The sequence below is a fragment of the Neodiprion pinetum genome, chromosome 5, assembly GCF_021155775.2.
Source record: "Neodiprion pinetum isolate iyNeoPine1 chromosome 5, iyNeoPine1.2, whole genome shotgun sequence".
NCBI classification, from domain to species: domain Eukaryota; kingdom Metazoa; phylum Arthropoda; class Insecta; order Hymenoptera; family Diprionidae; genus Neodiprion; species Neodiprion pinetum.
Genome location: NC_060236.1, coordinates 619,309 through 643,599, shown reverse-complemented (window position 1 = coordinate 643,599; position 24,291 = coordinate 619,309). Strand labels below are relative to the sequence as shown.

Sequence of the window (24,291 nt, the reverse complement as noted above, 5' to 3'; positions counted from 1 at the left end):
TCGGGCTTCAAAGTAAACATTTTAAGGTAAAAACGGCAATCGTGAATGCTGCGGGTGCGAGGGGAAGAAACGGGGTGAGCAATCAGTATTTTGTAAGCGCGAGGGAAGCCCGGCTATGTCGGAGGAAGGGTTAATTTAAGTTAATTCGGGCAATTAGTAGGCGTAATTAATGCCGCGGACCTTCTCGCTCGCCTTGTAAACAGCGATCGAAGAGCGACGCCTCGTCTTCCTTGCCGTAAGGTCGTAACGACTTTTACCGAGGAGATCTAAGGATCTTGTCGATCGGGAAATTCGTCGTTATCCAGAAAAATGTCTTGAAAACAAAAGAGTATGCTACGTGTTTGAAAGATTTGTTGTTGCACGTTGACACGAAGAAAGAAGGATCAAAGCTTGCGGGAATCTAGTCAGCGAGAAGAATGAGCGCAAAAGATTAAAGTTCGATCAGCATTACCTGGGCTTTAGGCATTTTCATTTTCGTCCTACTCGCGTTCGCCAAATTTTCATTGGCGAAATGCGAGGAAAAAGAAGCAAAATTGCCGAAGATTTTTTAAACGGTTTTTCCCCTCTCATCCCAACTATTTCGCATCAGACTGTGGAGCCCATTAATTCTCGAACACAGAGCAACTGCAGCACAAAATTACCGTGGAATCCTTGGATTCATTTCGCGCAGCATCTGGGACGGTTAAAAATGCTAATCTACCGTTAGCCAGAGACGGTCCAGAGATGAACTCTCGCGACGGCTGGCGAGAATTCCCACCGCGGGAGGTGATGAAAAATGATCCACTTTTTAATTACTCCCCCTCCCCACCCCCGCCGCAAAGACATCGTCGTTCTCAGGGTGTTCCTTGGAGGCTCGGAGAGTCGAACCTGATTACGCCTCCGGTAGTATAATAATATATTCTTCGAGCGTGGTGTAAAGGAAAAGGTTAGAGAGAATTCAAGGTGCGCAGAGAAGGATGGATAGAATAAGGGTTTGTCCCGAAATTTATATCCACGTCGAGTATCCTTCGTCCTCCGAGAGCAGTTGGACCCTCGTTGGTTGGCAGGGCGAAGGCCGGTCGTCTCGGATCTCGAATAAATCAGGTTGTAGCTGGCTGACTCCCATGCAAATTTTTATCCCAGAGTGTACGCGATCCTGATGCAAATGTAGGTGACAAATATCCGAGCGAAAAGTGGCTTTAAACGCGACCCTCTGTCATCTGGTAGCTTTTCCAGTCTCGTGAGATAAATATATGGAAAGGATTTATCCCCGGGCTCTCGCTGCCCGGAGGAGGTGGTACAGGTAACCGCGAAACGAGCACATCGTACTTTTTCCCAAGACACGCTTTTTCCTCCTCCTCCATATCGGCAAGAATTTAAAGAAACGAATCGAATCAATCGCAACCCCCGCAAGCAAGGGGGGCGGGGAAGGGGGGGAGAGGATTGTTATTAAGGCCCGAGTTTGCTCGACTCGGGTTACGAGACATTTCGCTCAGGAGTTTGTCATGTTTACGTTAAGTTTTCCCCCCCGTAACCCGCGGCCCAGCGGCAAGAACAAAAGAGGAACCAACAAGCCAGACCCTCGGGATCGTTTCTGCAGCGAGCTCGTCGCGTGCTGCGTGGATAAGGCAGCGAGGCAACCCCCGGGGGCTGACGTCTATTTCTTGCCCTCTGTTTTCCCGAGCATTTTTCACTTACCTGAAAAATTCATCCATCCCACTTCGCATTGGGTGTACCGGTGCACGTTTAATAAAACGACATATAAGTCGGTGAACGTTGTTCCCCAGTGAGGAGGTAGACTCTGCTTCTTAATGCTCCTTTCCTCCCCCACCCCTAGACTACGAATATCGTTCGCTTACCAACGGTTAAACTTGTTTGTGGTGATTGTTACTAGGTATTACCATTATTGTTGTTGTTATTCATTAGGAAAGAGAATTTCGGGAATATGGTATTATACACAATAAACAACGCAGCGAGACCGTAATGGTGGTTTGGGTTTTCTCGGGGGTTGGAGAAGAGGGTTGAGTATACCTAGTGATAGTCGGGCACGCACAATGCGTCGGGTCACGCACAGCCAGACGTGGGGGCGGGTTAAAAAGGAGGCGGAAAGTTTACACGTAATAGCAATAGCGGTGTAACGATTCTTCGATGTAATTTCCCCTTACAATTCAGCTCTACGAAATACCGGTTGCAAAGATTAACGTACAAATGGGTTTATGCCATGTCGAGGGGGAAAAAAACCTCTTGCACTCCCACCGAGCAAGAAAGGAAAGCCGCGCGGAGGAAATGTGACGAGGACACGTGTATCACTCGCGATGATTAGCCACCGCTTGGAGTTTTTGGTAAGATTCAATCTGGCCCTCTTTAATGAACCCTACGGATTACAGAGTTTCGCCAATTGCGTTGCTATCGGATTGCAGCGTTAAGGCAGTCGTCGAGATGAGAGAACGAGGCGAGCAAATGACGGGCAAAAGAGGCGCAAGGGAGGGGGTGAGATATTGAATGGAGTCACATCACCCTGACTCAAACAGTTCCCGGCGGTGAGTTTTGAAGAGAGGATGGCGCGTACTTCCGGAATCTAAAAGAAGGATTTCCCAAGGTTGGGGCGACGTACTGGCCCCGATATCACATACACGTACGCGTGTGTAAGACGAGAATGTTGAGAGAGATTGGAACAATATGTCGCGGCGGAGATGGGAATAATACCCGGGCGGGGAAAGATATTCCAGATTTGAAAAGACATCCAGATACACACGCGATACATCGTGAGGTGGGTATCTATTGGGTTGATATGATCGAAGATGAAATTTGTACATCGAGAAGGGAAAAGAACTGCAGAGACGAGCAGAAGAAGAGGATAATGATCATTCGGCTTCGGTGGAGAAGAGAGGCGTACGACGTACACCTAGCAGCGACTTCCATTCAACGGTTCGGTTGCGATCAAAGAACGTATCACGATCCCCGGAACGCCTCGTCCCACTCTATTCTCTTTTCTGTTCAGAGTGCAAGGACGCGTTGAATTAAAAAAAATATCGTACCGCACGCTTTGTATTTTCAGATATAATATTGGTACACGGAATGGTTCGATAACGAAGTGACGCCTTTCAGGGTACCGGAAATTGATTCGTTCCGCGAACCGCTAATTAGCATCCGTGTAAAAATATGTGAACGAGAGAGCTTACCGAGCCGGTGAAGGCGGAATGAATAGGGGATAATAGCCGGTGGTTGACTCACCTGAAACAAAGAAAAACACATCCATGAGCTGGGGTAGTAGTTTCATGTATCGCAGGAGTCGTTATTCAAACGGTAGGAAAAGTACCGGCAGGCCACGGCGCATTTCTGCGGTATAACGATGTTCTCGAGGGGAAAATTTGTGCCTCAAGTAGCAGTGCAAGGGGTGGCGGTGGTAGCGGTGGTGGTGGTGGTGCTGGTGGTAGCAGTAGCTGACGGAAAGGATAGACGTGCGTCTGAATAATGTAAGAGCGAGATTTCCTGCCGTGTCTAGAAATAACAGCGATTTGGCCAATGACGGTGGCTAGGTTTTCACAGCCGGCAGGTATTTCCACCAGGAACAACCCCCGCTCGGGAATTATCCCTGTACCTGTTCGCGTACGTGGACGATATTAGCAGCTGCCCAGTCAGCACAACCACCCCACTACCAGCCTAGGAAAGCCTATGACTGCAGATCGGCGGATCGGGCAAAGAGAATAGGTGGAAAAGCCCTGACGACTGTATACCTGCGCACGTCGTAGCTCTAGATACCTGTAAAGCTCGAAGCTCCGAGTGGCAATATGTCGCAGATTAAAGCGTGGAGCAATCAAAAGGCGTACAGGCTGCGAAATCCGTGTCAAGTTTATTGAAAAAGCTATGGAGGAGAACGGTGCAGGTATTGCAGTACCCAACCCGCGTGTATCAGAGAGGACGCCGATGTGAGCGAAAGAGCGACGGGGATTTGGTACGTCTAGAGGGGGTGTTGTGCGAATTTAAGGGGTTGGAACGACGGCCGGAGGAAAGAAGAAGCGCCGGTTGGGTCGAACGGGTGGTTCGGGGGATAAACGAATCAACGCTTCGCGGAGACACCCTCGAAATTTATTGGTCCACACGGCAGAGGGTTGTTGGCCAAAGCGCCGTGCGGCTAATGAGGGCAAACACGGTACCCGGAGCGCCTTCCCCGAGGCTGCTGGAACAACCCCCGCACGGCAGCGGAGCTGGCAGGCACTCGTCGGCGAATTGATGCCTGCTACACGCTCTCTGCCACCGTCGACCCTAAAACACGGTAATAGGCGTCCGCATTAACGGCTCACCCTCTTGCGACGAAGCAGCGGAGAAAGAGCGAACGAGCTGTATCGGGGTGGAAGATCCGATTATTTTACTAATTTTTTATGCCCGTTGCACCGACCCAGAAAGACACGAGCTCCGAGCAACTCTCTTTCACCGCGACGCAGGTATCCGAAGACCATGCCTGCGAAACATTGTAGAAAATAATGATTCAAATCTTCCTGGGCACCCTAATGGATCTCTCTTATCTTGTACCTCTCTGAATAAAATTTTCTTAATAACAGGTTCATCGCCAAAAGCGTGTTCTAACCGCTTTTTTAATAATCGATTTCCATCAACGATCGATGGGTACGTACATCCAACTTTGACAAGTCACACGGTTCACGGAATTGTACTCGACGTTTGGAATATGAAGTCAGGAGAAAGATTATTGTCTCAGCAATTATCATGCGTCGAAGTTAACAGGGGAAAATATGGAATCCAGTCCGAGCTAGCCACTTTTTAGTGATCACATCAGCTGGCCACGGACTGAAGGAACGGACAAGATTTTTATTTCGGTTCATCGATGGCTCAAAATATGAGTGAAAATGTGAATAACTTATTGATTTTGAACAGCTGAAATCCCACCTGGCATGATAAGATACACTAAAGAAACACCGTGACGTGCAGTTTTTCCTCATTTTAAGCACAAGTTCAGTTTGAGTATCGAAGCTCTAGCGTCCGCTTGTACAACGCTGTTTCTCCGCGATTTCCTGACCGGCTAAGAACTCATATTTCGACCCACCGTTGAAGCGAATAGAAATAAAAACTGTCCATTCGTTCGCCGTGTTTCCAGGATCATAGGGCAGTCAGGATCGCGTTACAGCGTGAATCGATCTCGCGAATCGGTGATTAACTACAGGTCGTGTAATCGCCATTTAAGCAGCCATAACTCGAAGGTGCTTCAAAACTCTAGCCCAGATGCTCTCGAAAGCCGCACGGAGAATACAGCCGGTATTTCTATCGAAGGAATATAGGGGATGGTGTACCGGGTTCGTTCCGCTCCAAGTAAACCGGCGTCAAACGAGCCGTGGATCCTCGACTCGGCATCGTTTTGGAATCCTTGGATAAGATCCGGGGCCCAACGGCCCGCGGATAATGACAACCCATCCAATTTTCCTAGAAATTGGGGATGTCCGTGACTTTGAACCTGGGATTAAGCACGACTCGTGACGTACGCACCATCTTTGGCCACCCTTGCAAAATGTTTTACTTGTTGCCAGTACTATCAAATCTATCCAATCATTGAATTTATTAGGTAAACGCACCTTCCAGATATAGTCTCTCAAACGGAACTCTTTGACAACGATCAAAGCTGATTGAGCAGTTTTTCACGATTTGTGGTAAACGACCTCATTTACAAGTAATTGATACAGCCATGAATCGATCATTGGATGATCACAGGCGGTACTAAGGTGGCCATAAACGGTGGTTCTAATCTGCGTTTCACCCCGCGTTTCATACCTGAGCTGAGCTGTTGCAATTAACCCCGGCGATCGATGAGCACTTGGAATATGTGCATCTGACGAGGCCAAACATACCCCGGGGGCTGGGTTGATTGAATCAATGAGCCGAGTGAATAACGACAAATACAGTCTCCGTATGTACACCGACGAAGGAAATTTCATCGCCCTGATACACGGGCCGCGTAATGAACCTTTCCAATTAGACCTGCCGGGATGTCCCATTGCGATTTTTACGAGGATTGCTGGGAGCCGGTTGAAGGGGTGGAAAGCGAATACTGAAAACAAGGGAACAGATCGTTGCTTCGATATTTCACGGCACAAAGACCCTTCGGGGGACCGTTATTACGTCGCGAAAGCTGATTACTATGGGATACCAGGACGAATTTTGTTTCTCGAGTGCCGTAAATTTGCGAGCTTCCGAAACATTCACGGGTAATGTTCACCGTTTGAACATAAACATCGAGATCTAACGTAATTAATTCATGAACAGTGCGTAGGTTCATTTTTCAGGCAAACGATTTGATGGTCATAAGGCTGCTGGTACATCGTCGTTCGAATTTAACTTTGTAAGGCCATTTTCGTTCTGATGCAGGGATCTTGCTTTTCATGTACGGTTCAGTTATCTATAAAAATCAAATATGTATAACAGCAAATTTTTAGCGATTAGGGAACATCACGCATCTTCTGATCGAAACATCAACTTGTGACGTGAAATTAGACCAAACGTATACCTTCAACCTTACAACCAAGTGGTTTTGCTGAAACATGAACCTTTGTACCGAATGAACCGTTGTACGACCCTTGAATTAATTAGGTAGAACGTTGCTTTCGATGCTCAAACGGTAAAAGTGAATCACGAATCTTTCGAAAGGGTAAAAACTTGAAATAATCGGGGAAAAAAAATCATATCCGTGACATAATGCGGGTCGAACGGAAACTCAAATCCAAAGTCTCAATTAATCGGTACTTCTGCTTCCACCAGTACAGTCGAAGACAATTGAGTAGGGCAGGATCGGGTAAAATGAGTCCCACTGGGCAAAACGGGCTCCGTATGTTAAAAATTATGTTTAGGCCAGAACAAAACAAATTGTGATGTTGAAATTTCTTGAAAATCGTGTGTGTCGTTCAGGGTCCATTTTTTCCCGGTCCTCCCCTACTGCCGCCGATGTTCGGAGCCTGATCCGCGACCCGAAGCTGTATAAACTTTGACTGAGGGTGCAGCGCGCGTCGTCGGGGTTTCGAGAGCGCGAATTTCCATCCACTGAGGTATAACATTATTACCTTAACGTATAAGGTATAAGCCGGCACTCGAGGACGGCGTGCCGGGCGTTGTTCCATTCAGCCGTAGAGAATTCCATGGTAAAATTTTCCCATTCAGACATAAATTTCCCGCCTCGCGGGTAACGCACAAAAGCATTTCGTAACCATTGTGTTGAATAATAATTTTATAACTTTGTAATTTATCGCTAATATGATAATGAGTGTTGGTCAAACCGCGCCGCGCCACGCGACTGCCTGCAGGGTCGGTACTCGACGCCAGAGTCCCCGTTTGTCTCAATTAATCAAAACTGAGGTAATTATTTCGCTTCCGCGTTGCACCGGTTGTGTGTTGTTCACCGGCAACACCGGCGATTCAACGAGATTAAAGATTTCTCGTTAACTATTTCGCCGCTTAAGACGTCATAATATGATTACCGTTGGCCGTTGCCTCGCGAAACATTGCGGCAATTTTTCACTTCACAACATCCCCCCGCATTCTCAGCGGCAACGATCATCCTTCTGCACCGCTGCTGCTGCTGCTGCTGCTGCACGACGATCCATCACTTGAGATGTATTTAGGTACATCATCAACGTCCGATGTAAAGTGATATCTCAAAACCCCCGTAGGGCGATCCCTGTGCCGAGATTTAATTCGATCCTTCACAACAGGGTAGTAATTAAAGATTTTTTCCATCGTCGTCGTTGCGCCGACGTCGATTAAGCCCGCGTCTAATTCCGCCCCCCGCTGCTTCTCAACGTCGCGGAATCAAACGCGGAAGTAGACGGGAAATAAACGCCGAGAACAACTTTCGGGTCTTTGACCGCCTAGTTTCAGGGGCTCGTGACTACCTGCTGGTGGTTTCTGTTTTGCATTAAAAAAAAAAATTTCTAAACTTTGTATAAAAAGGTATTAAACACTGCAGAGACTCCCAGAGACCAGCCTGCAATAATAAGGAGAAACATGCGGCATGGGGGTAAATTAAATTTGTTTTATAATTTACGAGTTGTACAGTGCCGAGGTTGTACGTAGGCAGGCGTACGTTTTAAGGTCGGGGTCGTTAAGTCTCAGTTGGGGGACAATAAATATTCATTAATTGTTCTAAACTGTGTCGCACCCACTGCATACAGCGCGCCTATGTTTCTCCCCTCTTCCTTCCTTCCTCCCAAACGCCTGTTCCTTCTCTTTTACCTAATTTCGATTTCGACTGATACGAAGAACCAAAAATAACAGTATGTAAAAAAAATTGCATGTTAAGATCACGTTTTACAAATTTTTTTTGTCAGACGAAAGTCAAGTTATCGTTCTTCGCCACTGTCGCGAATATTCGGAGCTCTCGAGTACCGTAGGTGAATCGAATCGTCTTCCGAACTTCAAGAATAGACCACTCAGAGTCCGTAAGCAATAACAGGAGTAGACAGCTGGAGAAGGGCTTCCATTAGTCGTACAAGTGTGCGGAATTACCTTCCTCCTCTCGACAATCGAGTTGTTCCGCGTTTTAACACACCAGCGCCACCCCGGCCACCCCTCGACTCGCGTCGTCAGTCTCCCAAGACAAGGCAAGTATAAACTCGCTCCAAAGGGTGCGAGGCTCTTCCCTCTCGGCAAAGTTCAACGCGTTTTCATCTCGATTTTCTCCGGGCAAATAAAACAAACAAACCAAAACAAAATACGCGAAGAATAGTCATCATCTTTGGTTCATTTTTTCTCTCTACTTTCTCTTACTATCGCGACACGTGAATCAATTGTCTATAAACGGTTTTCTGCAGGAAAAAAAATTATGTGTTACGTACAGCAGTATTCATTGATACCTCAATCTTACATCTAACTTGTTTTCGGTCCGAAACGAAACGCGAGTTCCGTTCTACACGAATTATGTGACAATGACTCCGATATATTCTCTCACGTCGCGCGTCTGCTGCATCGCCAGTCATTTTCACAAAATTCGTGTGGAATTGAACTCTACTTTTCGGACGGAATATAAAAAAACTAAACGTGACCGAAAGGTTTAATGAATATTACCGTACGCATTGATAAGCCACACGCGGTACTTTGACGAAAAACTGACCTCTCCGACATACCGATTCTCCGAATATATTTCGAGCATCGTAGACTCATCAAGTATCGTATCGATTCGATGGCTTGCGGGAGCGTCTCGTTTACGACGGAATATTAAAGTCCCAGGACGAAGTTTCAAGTTCGCGGAGCGGGTTTGACGCGGCGAACTCGGGCGGACGGGGAGTGCCGGTTGGAAACGTTTCCGAGGCCGGGGGCATAACTTTCTTCGAGTGAAACGGAGGCGCGTAGCTGCACTGGGAACAGCCGGCCCGAGGAGCTTCCGCCGGTGGCTCGGAGCCTTCTCGGCTGCACGGCACTGGCACTAAATCATGCAACTTGTGTACCCGGACCAGCAGGCACCTACGCCATTGCACCGGGTGAATAGTTCCACTGCGGAGTTATAGCCGATAGTCGAGAAATAGTTTAGTGCCGTTTGCCTGGGTATAACACATGCGGAGCCGGAGAAACTCGCTGCAGAAACCGCCTGACGACGTGGATAAGAAGAAGGAGGGAAGAATAGAAAAGAAAATGGAGCGTCGGCATGACGAGAGAGAAAAATTTCGAAACGTTACGTAATTCAGTTACCCATACACGCTGTTCGGTCACATGCGAGCGGACGTTGCATATCGTTTACCATGTCTTTAGAGAAATTGAAGTTTTAATGAAACGGATGGGTGAAAATTTGAGCGCGACAGGGAGAGAAAAAAAAAGAAAATTTCCATTAGCCATCAGGTGAAAATTATTCGCTGCAACGACACTCGCGACGTGACAAAGGATGGAGTGGAAGAAAGCCGTTGCATCGGTGTTGCGATGCAGAAGTATGCACCGCGTGCGACGCGGGGCTACGTAGAAGGAGTACAAGGTAAGCGAGCCTCTGAAACTGTGTAAAAGGACCTTATTGAAAAACGTGCGAGACGTGTGAACACGGTTCTGTACCTACAAGGTGCCGGATGCGACGATTCCCGGCGCTGCACAAAAGTGAACCAAACACCGTGGTGCGCGCGGGATACGCGTCTTGTCACGAAAGTGTAATTTCTGTCGAAAGTAATCAGGCTCGAAGAGAGAAAGAGAGAGGGAGAGAGAGAGTGAGCGGAAGGGGTGAAAAAGGGATGAATTAAAAGAGCGTTCTTTCATTTTTCACTTTTCTTGATGGGAACTCGAGCGCGGCACGGCTGCCGGAGCGACAACTCTCGGTGATAATTCGCAGCGAGACAATAAATTAGGTGCCTTCGCTTGTGTCTATACACGCGCAAGGTGAGAGAGAGTGAGAGAGATGGTAGCGGCCTTGTCCGTCTCTTTGGAAATGGAAACGGTGAGAGCGGCAGGACATGCATCTATCATAGGGGTGTAATTAAGAGCGATTCGCGCCCTTCTAGAGCTGCTGGAGAAGACCGTAAATAGCTGAACCAGCTTCAGGCCTGCCTTTCGAAGGCTCTTACAAAGTTTTCCTTCCTTCGAGCTCGAACCTGTCGAGCCGAGCGAGCCGGAATTCTTTCAGGACGAATGGCTCCCGGATGGACGTCCGTGGATATTGCGCCCCACGGCGAAACGACTTTTTTCCTCCTCGCGCCTTATAACCGAGTAGCTGGTAGAGGTGGTCCAGGCTTTTCCAGGAGATAGTCCCCATTCCTTTTTTTTTTATATTTTTTTCTCGTTTCTTTTCTTTACCATCGCCCTGTACCGTTTTTCTCCGTTGCGTTTTTAACCTTCGCGAGAGAAGCCGACCCCGCGTGCGGAGGGAAAATTACCGGGTGCCGAGGAACGGCATTAAACCGTCATACCTGAATTCGCGATCAGTTTATTCCGCTCCGTCAGTTTTAAACAAACGGAACAATAGCAAACTGCGAAGCAACGATCTCGACTTTTCTAACCACCCCGAAAACGTCTAGGAGGTATACGATTTCCGGACCGACGGGCACGCGATTATCCAAGCTCGACTGGCCAAAGGAGTCCCCTCCCCCGCCCCCCTCGATGCCCTGCTTTATTTCCGTCCGAAGAAAAGCTGCCGTCTCTCGTTGCATCCCGAAACGCGGACTGAAGTCTGTTCGTAGATTGGGAAAGAGGGCGTTGCAGCAGCCGGCTTGGAGATCGGCGAAAAGAGAACCGCTCGCGGGCACAGAAAGGGATTATTTTATGGCCCGCGACGTCAAAGCGACGAGGGGAATATCCCGGTACCGGAAGAAGCTGGGCACCGGGGCCGGTACCAGATTTTCGTGAATTATTGGTCGCGGAGTCGCGTGCAGCGACTGCAGTTGCACGTATCGGGCATGCAAGATTTGTGCCGAGGATTTTCCTCCTCTTTGTGTGTGCCGCGGCTGACGGAAATGGACAAAGAAAGCATCCGAGCACGAGTTTGCAGGTCAGCCCGAGCTTTCATCGATTGCGTACACTCATGCAAGTACGAGAGTATCAGTTCCGTCTCGATATTTTGTTCATCTCCTAGTTAGTTACACGTTACTAGGTATAAGTTTGATCGTCGAGGATGTGGGAAAGTGGTTACGGAACCTTATACACGTGGAAAAAGGAACCCCCGAGGGGAGGAGAGAAAAACTGACTAGAAAAGCTGAAGACATTCGGATCGAGCTTGCGAGAAGTAGCTGGATGAAGCAGAAGGAGGAAGAAAGAGTGGATAACCGGAACGATTCAATATTTCAAAAGCTCGACACACGGCTCTGCAGCAGCGACGAGGAGAACTTGCGGAGAAGAGGATCCTCCTCTCGCCCCCGTCGGTAATGCGGGTGACAATTGGAGCATGTCTGATGCGTCCCACCTAGCAGTTCCACATAATGGAATGGAAAATAACGTTTTGTCATTTCTCGCGCCCCCGGACGCTCGTATTTGATAGAATCTGACGACCTTCTCTCTCTCTCTCTCTCTCCTTCCTTCCCTCTCTCTCCGAGAAAGTGCTCGGCGTCACCGGGGCGAAACGACGCCACTGCTGGCCACCCGCCGCTTTGCCCCCGCACGCGTGTTTGTCTCTCTCTCTCTCTTTCTCTCTCCCTCTCTCTCTTTCCGTCCAATCGTGTTGTGACCTCGGAATTTGTGGCCCACCAAATGCCACCATAATTCATAGGCCGAGCCGGGGCGACATGATTTATGTCACCTTGCCTTCATTTCCGAACAAGAAAAAATTTTTCAATACCTCTGAAGAATAGCGAGGAAGAAGGCCAATCGAACGAACCCCTCGATGATCGATCCTCCACTCTCAGGTTCGAGATCTCAACTAAGCATATCTCAAGTTCGGAACGATCACGCGCTTCGTCGAAAACTCAAGTTTTCATTTCTTCCCCGACTATCGGATAATGTAAAACCACCGTTTCGTGCTTCTGGCCCTCTTCCAGGTTTTATTTACTCTTCGACATCGCATCGTCAGAGTTTTCGATCAATCTTGATCGATCAAAGCTTATTTAGTTACGATTTAGATTAACGTACAGTTTGAACGCACCGTACGGGTCGCGTGTTGGATGGTTTACCGTAAGGTAGTTTCACGCGATACTATTATTATTAATCTCTATTAGGTATACGATCGAACGAACAAGACTGTTCTTGTTGTTGTTATTTTTGTCATCTATTTGCAGAATGATCAGGAACCGAGACCTGCACCTGCGGTGATGATCACGTTCCATCTGCAGAATACTACATTGCATAAGACGGTTGCACACGTACCTACCAACCTACCTACCTATCCACCAGAGTTGAGAACGGGAGAGCTGCTGGGTGTGGATACGGTATTGGATGTCAGCACGAGAGAGATTACGCGGAGCTTTGAAAGAGCTTCCCCTTCTCCTCCCCATCCCCATCCCCATTCCCATTCCCGCCCCACGGGTCCCCGTCGCTCTCGCACCCTATCATTCTCCATCTAGCATCTCCTACCCAGCTAGCGTCTGAACCCCCGGCAGTGCCAACTGTCGGATAGTTCTAGACTCCGAGGTCCTCCCCTCATCCCACGCCCTTTTTCCTCCCGAAGGCAGGGCTCATTTCGCGGCGTCCCGGCGCCGCCAAGAACCGGCACACGGCCTCGACGTCCCCGTTCCATATTCCGCCCCGTTCCATTCCGTTCCGCGACGACATTCGCTCCTATTTTTCATAAGCGATATTAGAATCTATCACGAGACCGAAATCCGTTGAAGGAAGATCTGCGGGGCAAGAAGAGGAGGAGGAGGAAGAAGAAGAAGAAGAAGAAGGGGAAGATGATGGAGGCTCCGATTATCGACTCGGTCGGCATATTATACGCGCCTACACATACCTACACAATATATCTTGCGCGAACATTCTCTCGATTGGTAGCGATTATCGATTCCCGTTTCAAAACCGTGCCGAATACGAGTTCGGATTGGCTGAACCTATATTTTTTTTTCACATACCAACTCTCTTGTACTCGTTTTGCCCGATACGGACCGTCCCCTGTATCGTCGAGTCGAAAAAGCGGGGGGGAAAAAGTAAAACTGAAATGGACACATTCCATTCGGCTACTCGCGGAGAGTGTCGACCCGCTGCCCCCCGCGAATGTAGACAGGTCCGATAGTGTATCCAGCCTGGGTATAGATATACATGACGCGTATAAAACACACGCTGGGTGTATGGATTTGAATCACTCAACTAAATGAAACCGTTCCCCTTCGCTCTCCTTTCGCTCTGTTTGACGAAATCTTTTCAGCGTATGTATAGCTACCTTTTTTTTTACAATATTTTTCGGCTCCTTCCAAGGATCGCCGTTTGTCTCTTCAACCCTCGATGTATACTGTCCGCATATAAAAGAGCCAAGACGGAAAGTTTCAGATTGAAATTGACGAGATGAAAAAAAGAAAAAAACGTAAAGCACTTGAGAATCTTCAAATCTATAATGATCGTCTGCATTTGACGATTACAATATGCATATGTCTCTGATAACGTACGCAATAAAACAGTTTCTTGATGAAACTCGAGGGAAACTATACCCCGCCTAAGCTTCTTGAAAATTATTTTGACTTCCGCAGCATTCGAGCGGACTAATTCGGAGTAAGCATCTGGGCCGAATTAAGTGGAGTGTATAAGGACAGAAGGTTGAATGTGTGGCGAACGTTTAACCCTAGATTCTTCGGTATAATTCGGAGGGTCGCCTCGCGAACGGAGCTTCGGGTTCTTTGCGGCACCCTTAAACTGATATGGCAGAATCCGGGAGTCAGCTGCAGGGATCAGATTGGCGGCATATTTCAGTTCATTGTTATGCGAGACGTAATCGAGTGCGATGAAACGCGATGCTACCCGAGTTATGGCCCCCGAGGCCTCATCCCCCTTCCTCTGCTCCAAACCCCCGCGATAAGAATGAAACTGAGAGAATTTAACCTCCGGCCCGATGATCCGAGCCTCGCGTCCTTTCCCGAATCATTGAGAAGGGTGGCCAGAATTTGTCGAAATATTCGTTAGAAATTTGTAGAAGGATTTTCGATGAATTCGTTCGTTCCGTCTTCTTCGCCTAGTATTCGTTACTCCTGCTTCGTTATAACTGTAGTATTTTGATAAGGAACATACACGCGTTGGATAATTGACTCTAAAAAATTTATTCCGTCTTACTGTCAGCTGAACCATCCCGTCGTTTACACAGCCTGCGGAGAGAAGTAGAGATATTCTAGTTCGCTACACAGATATAAAAATGTTGGACCCGGGGTGTCGATGGTAGCTCGAAATCTTGCGGGATATAAATAAAAAGAAAGGAGACAAGATAAGGAAAGCGAGAGAAGAATAAAGGGCGTAGAAACGGGGGAAGGGTGACCGCAACCCTCGTGAAAAACGGTCCCCGCAGGTTTTGTTCTCCATTCGAAAAGGGGTGCGTGGTTCCCCCGAAATTCTCTCCTTCTTTTCTCTATCGCTAGGCTAATAATAATATAGAGAATAGAGTCGAGAGCGAGGGGATGATTTGAGGAAAAGGAGGGCGGCGAACGGGCGAGGAGGGGAAGGGTATCAAGGGCTGCGTTTTAGAGCCTCGACTTTTACGCCTACAAATCACCAGTCGTAAAATTTTGTAGTCGCGAACCCCCTGCGCCCGCTTTCTGCAGATGGCTCTCGCCGAGCGAGCGAAAGAACGAACGTCGACGGCATCTCGTTCCTGATATCAATTTCGGGAGAGGAGGAGTTTCCTTTTCTTTTTTCTCTTTTTTCTTCCCTTTTTCTCTTCCTCTCCTCTACCCTCTCGCTTCGTCCCGTACCGTCGGAATGCCAGATAAGTTTTTTCAAAGTACAAAGGGGATTGGCGTAAATTGCGGAGATGGTTGGGGGTGGATTCGAGGGGGTTGACGGGCGAAGGCGGCGACTCCTTCCCCTCAATCTCAACCCCCGCAACTGGGAGACCGATTGCGAAACTTTAAAAACGGCGTTACTCACTTTAAACGTCCTTGAAAAATTTCTGATGAAATTGTTCCCTCTTTCCTACTTCTCCGTCTCACTCGCTCTCTTTCTCTTTCTATCTTTTCAAACTGGTACGTATAGATTTGAATACTTTGAACGCTACTTTCACCCCCCCTCCCCCCCCCCCCCCCCCCAGCGGAGTGTATTACCAAGCGAAGAAAAAAAAAAATTTTGTCTCGATGGCGAGGATACGTAGAACGTATACTTGTGTCTGCTTTTCAAAATTAAGTACCGGGGTTCGATATACGGAATTAGATGTGTCGAGGCAATGCCTGTGTCGGGGAACTTGTTGTTGGATACTTCAATTGATACTTGAGAGAATATCCTTCATACAACCCTTGCGATCAGGTGGTTGACGCGTTAGCGGCAACACAAACGCAGGGACTTGCAGAGAATTGGTTATGCGACGATAACTGGCACACATATCGGGGGTGGAATAAAGAATCGGATAAGACGAAGGCATAAGTGAAGCGACGTAAGCCGGCCGACGGAATTTAATCGGCGATTATCACGAGGACCGCGATATCGCCCTCGAGGTATTGCGGGGAAAATAAATAGGGGGAGAATTTTTTGCCTTCTTTACTTCTCTTCGTTTCATCCCTCATGTATAAAAGAATTGTTACAGAACGAAACAAAAAAGAAGAAAACTTACCTCTGTGCCTGTTCGTCTGCTTGTCGAACATCAGCATGGCATCCTCGATCTGAAACAGCGGAAAAAAAGAGAGGAAATTACAAATCGGTCGAACCTCGATATTTATTCTCGAGTTTCTCTCATGCAGCGGGTTATCTGTTCATCTCTCTCACTCTCTCTATACTCGGCGGGAAGCTTCCTATTAACAAGTATTGTTGTGTACTCCTGAGGGAATTTCTGTTATATTGTGTTTGCAAAGGGCGCGGGCCACCCCTGAGATATTGCATCCAGTTCTTGGGGGATAAGAACCGATTGTTCATTCGGTAGCTACGTCAAACTGCGGTCTGGACGAACGCCGCTTTCTTTCACCGAGAGTTTTCCGCGAAACTTGCCACTCGACGCTTCGTCTTAGCCCTTTCATTCGCACATTTTTCAAATTAATATTTTTCCCTGGATATTGTTACTCGGGGGTTTTTCGGGTCGTTGATCACGAATCTCACGTCAGAATTTGATCATTTCTAAACCCAAGATGGCGGATTTAATATGGCGGACGTAGAATCGAAAAAACTGTCAAAAATCGATGGTTTTGGCCGAAAATTTTTACTCCGAGGTTTTTTTAAGGTTATACGTAGTAACAAAGATCATTTTAAGTGGTTAAATAAACCGTGATGAGGTTGGGATATGGAAATTTTTGAGGTGGGATGCTGAGCATCCTACTGTGACAGAAATGATTGATACTAATCGTATTCAAAATGTAGCTATTGTTGCCTGTTCACCGTCGCCAATCGGTGAGTACGTTTATAGTTCAGTCAAAATAAGAAAGAAGAAATTCTACCTATCGACGGGATCTGCGGATTTTGTGTGAGATAATTTTTTTGTTTCTTAAACTGTTAATCCGACTCCGTTTCCGACATACGAGAACACAGTTCGATGTAGAATTTTCCATTTTTCATCTATCGATAGCGGTTTTTGATTAAAACGCAAAAAACCTCGAATTTTGCTGTTTTCTCGAAACGTCGGCTACGCAACACAAAAATGACTCCGATTTCAGTTCTCGAGGGTAAAAAACCCCTCCGCCTACACAATAATGCAACCGTACCCCGAATATTTTTAATTCAGACCTATTTTGACTGGACCACACGTGCCTGCTGTACGCAACTGGCTCCAAGATTTACGAAGCGTGGGCGGGCGGGATTTATGGAGCAGCGGAAACAACAAGGATTACCTTGGTCTCCGGAGCCCCGAAGCATCCCACCCTCCAGATCGAGGAACGAAAGTATCGGCTATTCCCGGAACAGATCGAAGTTATCGGGAACGGAGTTACACACGGCAGGACCTTCCGTTCTCGTTCAGGAATCGAACATCCCTCCCCGCTCTCTCAGTGAGCGTGGCGCGCATTAGGGGGTGGAAAAATGGAAAGAGGAAAAAATTTCCGCGGCCTTGTTCCGAGGGTGTGCAAGCCGGAAAAGCCGAGTGTGTCAAGTTTAGATTGGCCAATAATTTTCCCCGGAATAAGCCCGGCCAGCCTCCGTGCAGGGAAAACACACGACTCTGGCGATAAATCACCGCTAATTGCGAGCCAACGCGAGTGCTCTTGCCGGCTCCTGCAGGAGCCAGGCCTCTTTGCCGCAGGACTAAACGACTTGGTTCACCTTTATACCAGCTTCACCCGCGGCTTCCCGCCGCGCCGCTCCAATAACGTATCTCTGGCCAAATTGCGTCGGAAATTGCGAACAGATCGTTCGCTGCGCGGGGTCCCTCCTCCAATCCCTCTCTCTGAGAGTGTGTATGACCGAATTTACGAAATGATTCATCTGCCCAGCGCCGCCCGTAATTCACGTCCGCTTAACTTACCCCGTCATTATTATATTTTTCCTCCCTGCGTAAGAATCGGCCAATATGCCTGCCGCGAGAATTTATCGTCCATCCTCTGTTTTCCACTCCCTTCCCCTTCCGGACGAAAACAAAATGAATAAAAATAAAAATAAATAAATAAAACTTCCCCGACGAAAAGCTCTGAATAACGTTTATTTATTCATCAACGATACACACATATGTACATATACATATATATACGTATATATTTGTATATCCAAGCGCGAATCATTATAATTACAATTCGCGGAAAAATAATCATTTTTCGTAAATACTGAAGCAATTATCGTTCAACATTCCCCTCGCAATATTTTAACTCACCGACGAGAATTTTTTATTGTACCTTCGTATTAATACAAAATCGCGCGTTCTTTGTTTCGAAAGTGAATAAAATTTTTGCCGACCATCTCCGGGGACGTGGTCTCAATTTTCCGCGATTTTAAAGCTCGGTTTGAGCCGCATTAATTCAGCGAATCGCTACCTTTTTGAACCGGGCATTATTGCCGCAGAAGAAATTCCGAGTTTTGACAAATTTTATAACCACGCTTGAAGCACTCATATTACATATATATTATATATATATATATACATATATATATATATATATATATATATATATATATATATATATATATATATATATATATATATATATATATATATATATATATGTACATTATTCACATGGTGCGGAAATATCCTCCCTGCAAAGAGTGATGATTATGTACGTAGATATACAGTTTGCAATCGCGCGGAGTGTCAACTAATTATTAACAACCCTGCTACATCCCAGAGGATTTCTCATGGCTTAGCTTGCGCCCGGAGTTCGGTGTAAATGGGTTTTCGTTGAAGTGAGGAAGGCGAGTCGGCTTTGTGGCTAGACTCGATTAAAAATTCTCATTGGTCAGGAAGCGGAGCGGTCTTCTATTTGTGGCTGGCCTAAGTGCGTCACGTCGCGGGGTTTTTGCTTCGGCGAAAATCTCCGCAGTCTTCTTCCCCTTTCCGATTGCGAAATACGATATTGTCGCCCTTCGTTAATTGTAAGCCTCGTTGATAAAAAAAAAAAAAAAAGCATCGTTGTAATTTCTTACAATATCGTTGAAAAAGAAGAAAGAAAAACACCAGGTGGAGAGCATTCAAAGTTCAATTTTCACCATGGGATTAAAGTATAGATATCACACGAAATATACATATAATGTTTCGTCTTCTCCCCAAAGGACTTAATTATATTCCATCCAATCTTTATTCCTTTCCACGGTTCGCACGTCGCGATTTCAGCGCTTGCATCACGTTTTTGCGGAGCTGGTTTACGGTACGCGCGGGTTGCGACCTTCGAGAGGGGAGCTCAATCTGGCGCCGGCTCCTCGGAGGGCTGTAACGGGGCTGAAATCGAACTTGTAATAAGGTAGATCTTACCCGCACATCGGGGAAACAGCGCCCCGGGGAAAGGGTAAGAGAGAGTAAGGGAGAGTGTGAGAAAGAGAGAGAAAGATAGACCGAGGAATATCTCGCACAAAAAAATCTGAACCGATCGCAATGGGCAGGTGCAAGTTTTTTTTTTTCGTCTCTTTGTTCGGTTTCCTTCTCGTATTACGAACCTGTTTATATATACATATATAACGCGCATCTGAGCTCAAAATTTAAAAAAAATTAAAAAGGGCGGATACGATATGGTGGTCCATAATTCAAAAACTTGGTCGATTTGGGAGAAATTCGGTACTCGAGGACTTTCGCAGTCGCTGATTACGAATCTGGTATCGAAATTACAAAATTTAAAATGGCGGATCTAGTTTGGTGAACCAAAATCCCAAAAGTCACTTGATGTCGCCATATTAGAATCCACCATTTTGAATTTTCAAGTTTCCGAGTTCAGATTCGTAACCAGCGACCCGAGAAAACTCCCTATACCAAATTTTATCGAAATCCGTTCGGTGGATTTAATGTGTCCCTGAAAGGGATAAATGGTGAAATCCACCCTCTTAAGGGGGAAGGGCTAGAATTGAGATAGAAATCTGAAAAAATTAGGGAAATATTTCGCAATTATTCGCAAGCGATTTCAGGGGTCAGCTGGTCGAAATTAAAAAATGACTTTTTTAAGGACCACCCCAATATATATATATATATATATATATATATATATATATATATATATGTATTATATGCTATACTATATATTATATTATCGCATCGCGAAAGGGAATTTTCGCTGACCAAACGACGGTTTTATTCCAGCCGCGACATCAAAGGGAGCGCGAAGAATAAAATAAATACCCTCGTTTCGGGGGCGGAAGTTGGAAGTGGAAGAGGAGAAGGAAGGCGAAAAATGACTTCCGCGAATCGGGAAAGGGAGCCGAAGGTTTCGGATCCCTGTGTGCAAGTCAGCCGTCTTTTCGACCGACCCTGCATCCCCCCCGTCCAACTCACGGCCATTTTTCGTTCCGTTTTGTCCCGTCATTCCCGCCAAAAACGACTCGCTCTCTACCCGCCCTCTCTTCCTATATACCGAAAGCAATTCGGGAGAGACGTTCACGGGAAAAGACGGTATTTATTACTCGGCTAGGCCTGCGGGACATTTGCTCAATCACCACGAATTTCTGTGACCGCGGTGCGCGCGTTGCGGAGGCGAAAAAACCGGCGGAAATTTGGTAACGGGAAATCCAATCATCATTGTGCACGAAATTTACGCTCCAATATCTGCGAAATTAAGTCTCGAATTTTGCGGATTTATTTTCTGTTTCTTCTTTCAAGTCTTGAACGAAGCGAGAAGTTAGTAGATGCGGTCAAAGCTGACATTTTTCTTGCACTTGGGTTGATTATAAAAAACTTTGCTTACTACTTTTACTCTCGGAAAACAGAGGAGCGGGAGTTAAAAATTTTTTGTCAAGTATAACAAATCATGAGGTACAATCGTTTCCGACACCTGCCCGCGGTAATTTAACGTGCTTTCGAAAATCAGCGACGAGCTTTCGCGGGAGTGTAACTTCGATAAATTTGTTAGGTATAGAACCTAAATTAATCTTCACCGAAGGGGCTGAACAGATCGTTTGCGAATTTGGGCAGCCGCGTTCCGAGGCGACGTCACAATGGGACTTCCGGTGCTCGGGTGCTCCCCCTCCTCCTCCTGCTCCTCGAAGGCGGAAGTAACGCGAGAGAAGCTGCCGCGATAATAGAACCATTTAATTTCATTAAAGCCGGGTTTCGTTGGGCGCGTCTGGTAATCCTGAAATACCACGAGATCTCGACTCGCTGTATCGCCGGGGCACCAATTTAATCAAAAAAGCGTCGTAAATTTTTCAAATTCGGTTCGTACGGCGGCGTTGGCAAAAAATTCGCCGACTCGGATCGCGCGGATTCGGTGTATTAAATCTCTTTCATCCCGCGAACCGAGCCCCTCGAGGTCCTCGTCCTTCTCATCCTCCTCGTCGATTCTTTCGGGGCGTTCGTTTTCTGCCTTCGAATGCCTTCGAATATCCAGGCTCCTTGTTTGCCTACACCATCCGCCGAACCTTTTGTCGAGGTATAATAACGTTACAATTTCATATATCTCGTTAGGATCTTGATGCTTGATGCCGAGGCCGCCCCCGCCCGCCTCCCTCCGGCCTTTCATCCCCCCCCCCCCCCCCGTCCTTTCGTCATTCCGCCACCCGTCGAAAACCTTTTCCCGTCCAACGGCCTGTGCCCGGGCTTGTTAAGCAAATCTTTTCATCGCGGCTTCAGAAAACATTTTCGTCTAATTTTTTTACTCTTACATGCTCAGCGTTGTCCCGACTTGTTAGTTGAACACATTTTTTTTATTTTTATTTTTTTTTTACTCAACCATCTCTTTCTTCGCTTTTATCCATTTTTCTACCTTATGTATATCCACTCTCTCCTGCTTTTGTTCGGTTCATTTTCTTCCCTCGTGATTCGCGAAGAGTGACGCGAGTTTTTCGAGTAAAATTATCGAGCCCACGGCCACAATTTTCCAACACACAGCCGTGCGGAAAATGTCGTGTTTACACGTGTACATATCACAGCCATACCGCTGATCTTAATTTATAAAACCTACATTGATTTTTTCACCCCAAAACGAGTTTTGAGGACAGAGTTCATTTGTACTTTTTGTTCGAGGGTCACCGCTGCCTAATTTGCGGTTGAAAAATACTCGACGATGGTTTTCCACCCATTCCGTTATCAAAGGTACGCAACGTACGTACGTAGATGCGCGAATTCTTCTTATTCAAAGGTATAACGTAACCTACATTCGCACTGTGCTAAATTACCGCGATACGACGATGGATGTGTATCAAGCTTTTACGTATCATTGAAAAGAAATTCATCGGGCAAGTCTTGTTCGGCGAAGTGTGAAAGGCGGGCAAGGCAGGGTAGAAAGGAGGAAATAACGACCTCGAGTTTCACGGGCAATGAGAGCGAGAGAAAGAAATAGAGGGTCGAGAGAATAAGCTGCGGGGGAGGGGAGAAGGAGAAGGTCGAGGATTTCTTCTCAAGAGAATCTAAAATAGCTATATATACATACGTAATTTGCGCAAAGTCCTGCGAATAATTATAAAATTATTTTGCGAATAATCACCGCACAGCCATGTTTCCGGGTAACTGGAAATTTCGGCAAGTGATGAAGAATTGAACTTTACACGAATGCATGGAAAGAAAAATAAGCAAAGCAATGAATGTTCGGATCACGATTTACGAGGTCCATGGGATCAGTGATCGATCGATTTTCCAAACTTATTCCCCACCCCGAGGTTGAGCAAAATATCTGCTCGATGAGTAAGCTTTTTGAAAATTATGTGGTTTTTCGGGTAGGATTGAAAGAAAGCTTGGATGCTCGAGGTTGTAGCTTGTATACACACTATGTACGTACATACGTTAGTAACGGCGGTGAGATTTCGCTGATATTCTACCTGTTCGGCAAATGTTTTGGGTAAAAAAAAAAACTACGTTTTACGGATATTAGTTTTCACGGAGTTTATTTCGCCGCGCGGGCGGGCGGGAATCGGAAAAAGGGATTCGCGATACCGGAGAGGAAGGAAAACACGTCCGCCTTTGAGGCGAGTTTCAGGTAAGATGCATTTCCAATCCACGCTCGGAACGTGACCGCAATACGTTACTTGACGAATTGCATACGTTTCGGTTTTTCTCTCTCTCTCTCTCTCTCTCTCTTTTTTGCTTACTTTTTCTTCCGCGTCGAAGAAGGCTGTGCGAGTTTGCGAATTTTCGGCCAGATGAAATTCGAGACTCTCCGCAAAGCGTACCCACCGAGTCACGAAGCCCGGCCTTTCCAAAGGCATGCACGCGAAAGCCTCACGAACGATATATAAAAGCGAGTGCATCGCACGCTGCAGTTTATGGCAGGTTCAATATTTTAACCAAACAATCGCGGGACCCACGCGAGAGCCATCAATCTCCGAGAGGGTGAAGAGAGCGAAGGGCGTTCGTTGCCGGCAAAGTTTCACTTTATGGGGGTAAACATAGCACCCCGATACAGGGAGGAGAAAAACGTCGAGGGCGCGTGGGCGGTACAGTCGGAATAAAAAATCACGGACAAGAAACGTAATGTTTGAAATACCCTCGGCGATCTGTTTTTATACACTCGCCAAAAATCCTACGGTGAACGCAGGAAGGACGCGAAAAATATTCCAATTGATGTGAGAAAAAAAAGAAAATAAAAAAAACATTGTGAATCGTTGATATATGCATATTATATACTCGCTTTGGCTTATTCGCACTCGCTGCATAGGCAGACATAATTGCGTAGGTGCGGAAAAATGCGTAAGAAATTTTCTAAAACGGTTCGTTTCTCCGATCCGTCGATATTTCAACTAATTCGTCGTACTTGACGCCGCGTGTTTATCGCTCCCAAGTTCACGCGACGTAATTTTCATCGCAGACGCGAGCAAGAACAACAACAGAGCGGGATTAATCACACGGCCCATCCGACGAGACAAGAATCAACGTCAGGTGTCAGCGTTTCGAAATTGCAACGCTGCGTATCAAAGTAATTTGGTAATAATACCTGCGTCTGGTTCCCGGTGCTCCTCATCGCTTTTGCACGACCCGCTGCACCCTGCACAATACACAATGCACAATGCACACCGCACACGGCACACTGCACCCCGGCTTATTGTTACCCGAAACTGCATACCGAGACTCGACGCGAGACGCCAACGTCGCGTCGCTCCTAAACGTCGGACGGATTTCGGCTGACTAACCGGAGAGACGGCAGAGCCGGAATGCCGGATGATACTGTTTGTTTTTGTTTTCATTCCCAGCTTCCGATACCTCTCGGCCGATTCCGCAAGGTCGCCTTTACGACATGAGCAGAG

At 46.8% G+C, this 24,291-nt stretch overlaps 1 protein-coding gene across 16 annotated transcripts in view; it reads right to left on the bottom strand.

The window, feature by feature from the left end:
* The window catches only part of Rbp6 (RNA-binding protein 6), a 406,618-nt gene that overhangs the window by 80,838 nt on the left and 301,489 nt on the right, over positions 1-24,291 (bottom strand). For all 16 annotated transcript variants that reach the window (XR_011177226.1, XR_011177227.1, XM_069136327.1 and 13 more), the window contains one exon: positions 16,115-16,163. Coding sequence is in view for 14 of the 16 variants with exons in the window: in XM_069136327.1 (XP_068992428.1) it covers positions 16,115-16,163 (49 nt within the window). In the remaining 2 variants the exon portion in view is untranslated. The remainder of the gene's footprint in view (positions 1-16,114; positions 16,164-24,291) is intronic.